Here is a 10,000-nt window from a genome sequence, read left to right as displayed (position 1 = left end):
CTTTCTCAGCCTGGTGGAGTTCAATCACATCAGAAAATGTTCCAATATGTTGATTATCGAAAGACAGTTTCTTACATTTTTCTGTGATCCAGTTGTTGCGGATGCACTTCAGGAGATGAACAGTGTCATATAATAAAATCCAAGTACGCTGTTCATTTAAGGGATGAATGGCCTGGGAGTCGGTTGTCCTGACAAACAGCTGACAAAACTGTTGATTTATTTTGTGGTTGTCAGTAATCGAACCAAGTACAATGCCACCAGATTTCTCAACTACAGCTGCAGCTTCTTTAACTATCTCAAACTGGTAAACTGCAGTCAATTTGTAGACCGGAGTGACTGAGACCATGACACTGGGTCCGCCGTGAAGACATTTCATCATCACACACAGCATGGAACTCGCTTTGCAGTCTGGATTGTTTTTTGCCATGCCACTCAAAACACCACCAGAATAAGCAATGGTGGGGCGAATTTTCACTTCATCAATGAGAAGTAGACAATTTTTCTGATAAGGGTTACTTTTAAAAAATGTTTTTATCAATACTTGCTCCACGCCAGTGGTAGAAATAATACACTGAAGCTTGCGGGCAGATGGAAGGATTAGGAATTCGCGAAGGACTTCATAATTTGCTTTGGGGAAACATTCTAAGGCAAAACAATAATCAGATACGGTAAATGTTTTATGGCATAATAATTCTAGTTGTCTTGTAAAAAAATTCAAGCGTTTGGCTTTTGAATGTCATCCACAGAATCAAAATTCACATTTAATTTCAAAATAGAAACAACTTTATCAATAACACTATCAATATTGTGTTCATATGAGATGACTGAGTGAACAATGGCAAAGAATTGAGAAAAGGTGCCCAGACCATTATTGGGATTGAGGATTTTCCCCAAAGGCACATTGATTCCATTTTATGTGCATTCAGTGTAAGAGGGGAGCACAGTGTGGCCTTATCATGAACAATCACAGATGCAAGAGTTTCACTGTAATCCTCAGTCATGAAAAGGCAAATAAATTTGTCAGAGGTACGGTTAATAATTATGTTGTCATACTTTTTCTTTAGCTCCTTATCAGGATTGAAACTACTAAAAGATAAAATTTTGTCTTTCTTCACAAAATAGTCTAATTGTTTATCTTCAGTTTTGGGTGGACGAGGCTTAGATTTTGGGGTTGGAAGACACGATGTAGGGACATTGAAGATAGATGGTGGGCATGCTGGCTTAGAAAAGCCCCCAGGAAGTTTAACCATTTCAACGTTTTGAGGCCAGTGTTTTTCACAAATAAAAAATTTCGATGGGTTAATTTCAAAGTTTTCACGTGGGGGAAGTACATCTAACCATTTTCTTTTCTCGGTCACATCCTTCGGTAACTTGAAGACACGAGCTTTGTTAGTCTCATCATAATTCCCCTTACAGTTCACAACACCACATTTATTAGGCATCTCGGCAAGTTAGATACAACACAAAAGTGTATAAAATAGATTTACCTTGAAATCAAAGGCTATTTAGAATATAATTTAGATAGAATATAATTATCCACAGTAATCCACATGCACAACGAAGTCACTTTCGGTATGAAATCAAATTTTGTAAACACACCGACTCACTCCGCCGGTAGAGTAAACATTCGCCGAATATAGTTCTCAATACTGACTGGACTTGAATCTGATACTGGACAAAACGATATAGTTTCTTAATTTTTCTAAAATCATTTTTACAAGATCATAAGAATTATATGTATTTTGTTTGAAGAACATGCTGTTTAAATTAATTTCACAATGCTACAAATAACTACGCGCATGACGTGTTTATAAAAATAGATTGCTACCTACTAGTTTTGACTTTCTGAGTAGAAGACTTATGCCTTCGCTAGCTCAGGCAGAAATTCAGAAATTCCGGTCCTGTATTGAGGGGTCCTTGATATATATATATATATATATATATATATATATATATATTTATATATATATATATATATATATATATTATATATATATATATATATATATATATATATATTGTTAGACAGATATCATATTATGTACGAGACGGTGCGGTTCGACGTTGGGAGGTGGGGGGGGGGGAGAGAGAGGGGATGGGAAGACTGAGCATCCGTATCGCCCCAGGGGTGAGGGCATATCGTATTTGTGAGTAAACACGGACGCATTAGAGTTTGAGTAGGGGGTCTCCGAGACTCGATGGTTGGTGTTTGTTTTGGAGGCGTTCTGTTTTGTTATGGGTTTTGTGTTCAGACAATGAATTGGTCCTGGCGTGCTTTTGGTGTTGATTTGATCTCTTGATAAATGGCATTCATTGGGAATTGGGTTGGTTGGGATGGGTTGGGTTGGGATGGGTTGGGATGGGTAGTTGGGAAAGATAAGGAGGAAGATGTGGATGATGATGATGATGATGATGATGAGGAGGAGGAGGAGGAGGAGGAGGAGGAGGAGGAGGATGATTATGATGATGATGATGATGATGATGATGATGATGATGATGAGGAGGAGGAGGAGGAGGAGGAGGAGGAGGAGGAGGAGGATGAGGATGAGGTAGATGATTATGATGATGATGATGATGATGATGAGGAGGAGGAGGAGGAGGAGGAGGATGATGATTATGATGATGCTGATGATGATGAGGAGGAGGAGGAGGATGATTATGATGATGATGATGAGGAGGAGGAAGAGGAGGAGGAGGTGAAGGAGGAGGAGGAGGATTATGATGATGATAACGTTGTCTCTGTCGGAAAAAAAAATGTAATATTGCCTAACAGACGTCATGTCTCGTTCTACTTTTTACGTGTTGCTGTTGGTCAAGGACCCTTTTTAAAGCGCTTTGAGCACTCTTAGTGGATATTACTCTATATAAAATCTCAATTTAACCCTCTCCTTACCAAACACAGGAAAATCGTCACATTCGTTACGATGCAACCAACAATTTATTTTCTTATTCTGATTTCAATTTGTTATAGTTATAGCTATAAAAACTTGACACTGTGTTGCAGAGCTCATTTCTCTGAACAAAATATAGAACATACTCGTTGCTATTCTGTTTGAAAAATCGATTTTGGTGTCGGGTCAAATTCTGAAAATAGCTGGTAAGGAGAGAATTTAAAAAAGAAATTCAACTTCACAATATTGATGAAATCGGTCACATTTGACTAAAAGTACATTACAAATAATATACGTCAATTTGTTTTGTTTTTTTTTTGTTTTTTTGTTGTTGTTTTTTGTAGTTTGTTTATGTTTATTTTTTTTGTTTTGTTTTGTTTTTTATTTTCAAGTCTTGTTATTGGTTGTAGAACAGTTTTGAGCTCGAAACGTTTCATGTTTGGTATTACGTGCTGTTATGTTTTTAAAACTCTTTCCTTACTAGCTATTTTTACATTTTCCCCCGAAAATTCACACCCACCCGACACAAAATAGACTTTTCCTAATCAAACAAAAAAGTAACAAGTGCATTCTATACAGAATTTGAATGTTGTTCAGTAAAATGAGCTCTACAACACAATGTTTAGCATTTATAGCTGTAATCAAAGCAGATGTACAAGAGACATCAGAATGATAAAATTGTCAGTGACATCGTAACGAATGTGACGATTTTCTGGGTGATAAGGAGAGGGTTAACGTTGTTGTATTCATCTGTTGTTTATTTCACTTTTCACAAATATTCCAATTCAATTTCTTACTTTATGCCTTTCATTTCTTTCTTTCCGTCTCCAGTGACGTCGGCAGACACGGTGACTTGGGTCGAGCGGCCTCAGAGCGTGAGTGCTCGAGAGGGACAGAGTGTGACCTTCAAGTGTAGACTGAGTACCAACGCCAATGTCAATTGGGCTGCCAACAACAAAGATGGCGTCGGTGAGTTTTCCTTTTGGTTTCTTGTTTTGGTTTTGTTTTGTTTTTTGTTTTTTTTCTTTTTTTTTTTTGTTTTGGTTTTGGTTTGTTTTGTTTTGTTTTATTGTTTTTTTTTTTTCTGTAGGTATGTGGGTTTTTTTTTTCTTTTTCTTTTTTTGGGGGTGGGGGGGGGGGGTGATTTTTACTTTTTTTTTTCTTCGTCTTTTAAATTTTTTTTGTTTTGTTGTTGTTGTTTTTTGGATGGGTGGGGTGAGGTGGGGGTTGCCTATTATTTTTGAGATCTGTATTCAGGATGTTATCTTTTTGTTCTCACCTCAAGGAACAGATTAATAGGTAAGGGAATATTAATCTATAATAAAAGTTCAATGGGGTTTTTTCTATATGTTTGTTTACATACTTATTTACTTTTATTTTTTATTTATTTATTTATTTTGTTTTGTTTTTGTTTTTGTCTCATTTAATAAAGGTAAATATATTATACACTAAATATCAGGATATATATCTAAATAATGAACCCAATATTTTTTTTAATCCTTGGAAAAAGGCTCTTTACTCACATTCTCTCACCGTATAAAGGTGTAAAAGGAATACCTGTTCGTTAACAGCGTTGTCTCTGTATGAGAAATAAGCTCGAATACAGGACCTCCTGATCCGAAAGCGAGTGTCATACCACAAGACCACATAACCACATTTAAAGAACACTTGATCCATTCTAAAGTGTTTTATTTCTGACATGATATAGAATATATGACAATAAATTGTACTGTCTGTTAAGGGAAATTAAAAAAAATAATTAAGAAATGATAATAAATTGTTGAGTTTAAATAAATACATTAATAAATATATCATACCTTATATCAACATTAAAAAAGAATATAAGATAGAAAGAAAAGAAGCCAAAAATAAAATAATAAATTGATATAAATACCCCGGATCACAGACATTCAATGAACAATCTTATGCTGACGAAGTGTTTTGGTCCTAAAACATTCACATTTTCCTGTTAACGTCATCAGATTCGAGTAACTTATAGGAGATAGTAGCCTACGGAGTGTTACGATGTCTTATTACGGGATTTTTTTTAGACCGCACATTGGATAAGTGGCAAGGGAAACAATTCATGCAATTCTTGACTGCTCCAAAAATATCCATGATTATTTCCCTTACTTTGATACACTAGTTTCAAAGAATTTAAATGTTATATATCTTTATTATTACTACTACTACTACTACTACTACTACTACTACTACTACTACTACTACTACTACTACTACTACTACTACTACTATTACTACTACTGCTACTAATACTACTACTACTACTACTACTACTACTACTTCTACAACTACTACTACTGCTACTACTACTACTACTACTACTACTACTACTACTACTACTACTACTACTACTACTACTACTACTACTACTACTGCTACTTTTATTATTATTATTATCATTATCATTATTATTATTATTATTATTATTATTATTATTATTATTATTATTATTATTATTATTATTATTATTATTATTATTATTATCATGATTATTATTATGGTTATTATTATTATTATTATTATTATTAATTATTATTATTATTATTATATTATTATTATATTATTATTATTATTATTATTATTATTATTATTATTATTATTATTATAATTATTATTATTATTATTATTATTATTATTATTATTATTATTATTATTATTGTTATTATTATTATTATCATTATTATTATTATTATTATTATTATTATCATTATCACCATTTCTACCTGTCATCCTGTAGGCCAAGACTTGTTCATCAACGGTGACAAATGGACGAACGACCCCAGGTACAGTCTGGTGGACGGTAACAACCTGCTCATCCAAAACATCACCAAGGCTGACAATAGAGTGTACGCTTGTAAGACCAAGGACGCAGGGATTCAAACCGCCACGCTTACAGTTCTATGTAAGGATCTTCTTACATGCAGTTGAATGTATTATATTTATATATATTTATTTATATTAAATAAATATCAGGTCATCCTGACATAACTTGTACTATTTTTAGACTGTTGGTCACATATGTATTAACAAAGTTCAAAGATCACAGACATCCTCTTATTCACACCCCCCCCCCCCCCTTTTTTTCCGTCTTTCTCCACTCCCCCAGTATTTCCCGGACCCCCCGTCGTCACCCCAGACACAACAGGCCAGGTCTACACCGAGGGGCAGCAGGTTCGATTCACATGTAGCTCCACGGGAGGTAACCCTAGTCCAAGGATAGTCTGGATGAAGAACGGCAACATCAGCAATGGTGAGTCACCGATTTGGGTTCAAAGGTCATAGTCGTTTTTCCATGACTGACAGGCAGACGTTTTTGTTTTTGTTTATTTTTTTAAATTTTATGTTGCTTTTTTTTGTTATATATATATATATATATATATATATATATATATATATATATATATATATATATATATATATATATATATAATATTTTTGTTGTTGTTGTTGTTGTTGTTGTTGTTGTTGTTGTTGTTGACACATTCGTAAAAAAAAGTGGTCCCGGGCGAGCGCAGAAGTTTTACAGATTTCATGACTAGCAACCAGATTCCCTCATTTGATATTTTCTAGAATTTTTAAATATTTTTTTTACTTCATAAGGCCAAACGGGTGATTAGTCATCACTCGATTTTCTCGATCAGATTCTGAACGTTTAAATTTACACATAGTTTTCTGTTTTAGTTAAAGCGGTAGAACAGTGAGTATGTTATTTAACACATACCATCGATAGTAAAACCTGTGTAGTTTGCTGTGTCTACCAATCACTGTCATTGTTTGTCTTATCACAATTGTCCGAGGGGCGTGGTTATCTGAATAAATAATAAATAAAATAAAATTCCCTTCATTCATCCCATAGGGGAAATTTGTCTCTAGGGTCTTTTCCAAGGGAAGACTGGAATAACCCAGGCGTCAGCTGCAGTGCAGCGCCGCAAATTGAGCTAGGGTGAGGTGACTTGCTCAAGGCCACACAGCGCAGCGGCGAGTGATCGAACTCGGTACCTTGCGGGTACGATGCAAAGATCGTACCGCTGAGCGACACTGCCTGTCTATAGATAGTATGCGCTTGGCTAAGAAGCTCATAACATTGCCATCCGGAAGTATAAGGGACCAACACACAAAACTGTGTGTATCCATGAATGTTTATAGTCAGGTTAATGCAATTCAGTGAGCATTACTCATAAACGCGGATGGCAAAAACAAAAACCAAAAACAAAGACCTGAGTGACGTCATCTTAATCTTTTTTTTTTTAATTAAAAAAAATGTTTTATTATTTTCACAGCACCAGCGGAGACCAAACCCGCAGCGGAGATGGGCGGTACCTCCAGCAGTAGCATCAGCATCACCATGGACAAGAGTGACCACCAAGCCAATTACTCCTGTCTCTTGTACAACGAACTCAACGTCGATAACAAACTCATCAAGTCCATCGTGTTAAGCGTACAGTGTGAGTTATCCAACTTTAAAGGATTATTTTTATGTTACTAAAAGGCTTAATTAGAGAAAAATTAAATAATTATTATTAATGTGTTGGGCTTATTCTTCTAAGGAAAAAAAAGGAAATGTGTGTGTGTGTGTGTGTGTGTGTGAGTGAGTGAGTTATATGTGTACGTGTGTGTGAGAGAGAGAGAGAGAGAGAGAGAGAGAGAGATAGGCAGACAGAGGAGAGAGTGAAGGGGAGGATAGACTAACGGACAGATAGAGAGATAGAGAGAGAGAGAGAGAGAGAGAGAGAGAGAGAGACCCAAAGAGAAGGAAAGAGACAGGAAGTGAGGAAGAGCTATACAGATAGATAGATAGATAGATAGATAGATAGATAGAAAGATAGATAGATAGATAGATAGATAGATAGATAGATAGATAGATAGATAGATAGATAGATAGATAGATAGATTGAATTTGTGTGTGTGTGTCTGTGTGTGAGAGACACACACACACACAGAGAGAGAGAGAGAGAGAGAGAGAGAGAGAGAGAGAGAGAGAGAGAGCGAAGCGATAATTTATAATCTGAATGACTGAAAGAAATACCTATCTTTACTCTAATTTCAAACAACCCTAATGGGATCATGAAAACTCGTTCAGATCACATTTTGTTATTTCCCGGGTTTCGGCACCAAATCAATATTTCAATCCATAAATCCCCTCACAGATTCACCGTCCATTGGATTCAGGCCATATTCCATTTACAACGTGAAGAGAGGAGATCGAGTCCAAATTGAATGTGACGTGGATGCCAACCCACCGGTCTCAAGGGTCACCTGGACTAAAGACTCAGTACCTTTAGCAGGTTCGGGTATTAGTAGAGAATCATCACCATCGTCATCATCATCATCATCATCATCATCATCATCATCATCATCATCATCATCATCTTCTTCTTCTTCTTCTTCTTCTTCTTCTTCTTCTTCTTCTTATTATTATTATTATTATTATTATATTATTATTATTATTATTATTATTATTATTATTATTATTATTATTATTATTAATATTATTATTATTATTATTATTATTATTATTATTATTATTATTATTATTATTATTATTATTATTATTATTATTATTGAATATCCTTAATTTCTTCCTTGTTTTAATAGGTTCATCTAGATCCAGATCTATAGCATCAGTGGGTGTGTCAGACCAAGGAACATACAAGTGTACGGCTAAAAATAGCATCGGGGAATCTTCAGGAAACCTTGAACTTGGGGTGCAATGTGAGTACAATTATTTTTGTGACCAATCGTCTCTCAGAGATTTTTTGTCAAGGTTAACCTGGTGCAAAATGTTCAAATTTTGACTCAAATCATTGAATCTGAATATCAAGTTTTAATATTTTAAAAAGTAGTAGTAATTGCTTGTTATCTTATGAATAGGACGCTAGTCTATCGCAAACTACTTTCCACCAGGTTCATGAGACCCACCTACCCATTCACTGCTGGGTAGACAGGGGATGGGGGGGGGGAGGTCAGAAAAAATTATCGACTGCACCCGGGATCGATCTTGGTCCCTTTGCGTGTGAAGTAAGTGCCCTACCAACTGAACAATCGTACCCCCATTTATTTCTAAGACATATTCCCTAATTTCCAGATGCCCCGATTATCAAAGTTCCCTCGACCAAAACTGTCAACGAAGGAGAAGAAGTGTCAATCGTGTGTGAGATTGACGCCAACCCAAAGCCTTACGAAGTCCAGTGGTCCAAGGTTGGCAGCCCTGGGCAGACGCAGAATGATGAAACATTGTCGGTGAGTTAAATGTCTTCTACTACTACTACTACTACTACTACTACTACTACTACTACTACTACTACTACTACTACAATAACTATTAATAATAATAATAATAATTAATAATAAATAATAATAATAATATTAATACCACTACTACTATACTATTACTATTACTACTACCACTACTACTACTACTACTACTACTACTACTACTACTACTACTACTACTACTACTTACTACTACTACTACTATACCACTACTAAACTACTAACTACTACTACTACTACTACTACTACTACTACTATTACTATACTACTACTACTACTACTACTACTACTACTACTACTACTACTACTTCTACTACTACTACTATACTACTACTAACTACTACTACTATACTACTACTAATACCACTACTACTACTACTATACTATTACTACTACTACTACTACTACTACTACTACTACTACTACTACACTACTACTACTATACTACATACTACTACTAACTACTACTACTACTACTACTACTACTACTACATACTACTATTATTATTATTATTATTATTATTATTATTATTACCACTGCTACTATACTACTACTACTACTACTACTACTACTACTTTCTACTACTACTACTACTACTACTATACACTACTACACTACTACTACTACATTAACTACTATACTACTACTACTACTACTACTACTACTACTACTACTACTACTACTACTACTACTACTATTTTTACTACTACTACCTTACTACTACTACTACTACTACTACTACTACTACTACTACTACTACTACTACTATTTTTACTACTACTACTACTACTACTACTACTACTACTATACT

The 10,000-nt window shown here is 34.8% G+C and overlaps 1 protein-coding gene across 3 annotated transcripts in view; it reads left to right on the top strand.

Annotated features, from left to right (window-relative positions):
* Positions 1 to 10,000, top strand: part of LOC144959391 (uncharacterized) — a 190,401-nt gene that overhangs the window by 84,993 nt on the left and 95,408 nt on the right. For all 3 annotated transcript variants that reach the window (XM_078891966.1, XM_078891965.1, XM_078891964.1), the window contains exons 5-11: positions 3,723 to 3,860; positions 5,653 to 5,817; positions 6,022 to 6,165; positions 7,196 to 7,360; positions 8,063 to 8,200; positions 8,511 to 8,627; positions 9,001 to 9,155. In XM_078891966.1, the coding sequence (XP_078748092.1) occupies positions 3,723 to 3,860; positions 5,653 to 5,817; positions 6,022 to 6,165; positions 7,196 to 7,360; positions 8,063 to 8,200; positions 8,511 to 8,627; positions 9,001 to 9,155 (1,022 nt within the window). The remainder of the gene's footprint in view (positions 1 to 3,722; positions 3,861 to 5,652; positions 5,818 to 6,021; positions 6,166 to 7,195; positions 7,361 to 8,062; positions 8,201 to 8,510; positions 8,628 to 9,000; positions 9,156 to 10,000) is intronic.

Source organism: Berghia stephanieae, chromosome 14 (genome assembly GCF_034508935.2).
Source record: "Berghia stephanieae isolate SIO BIC M18660-M18661 chromosome 14, UCSD_Bste_1.3, whole genome shotgun sequence".
Taxonomy (NCBI): domain Eukaryota; kingdom Metazoa; phylum Mollusca; class Gastropoda; order Nudibranchia; family Aeolidiidae; genus Berghia; species Berghia stephanieae.
The sequence above is the reverse complement of the archived record's forward strand: the minus strand, read 5'-3'. Positions and strand labels throughout refer to the sequence as shown.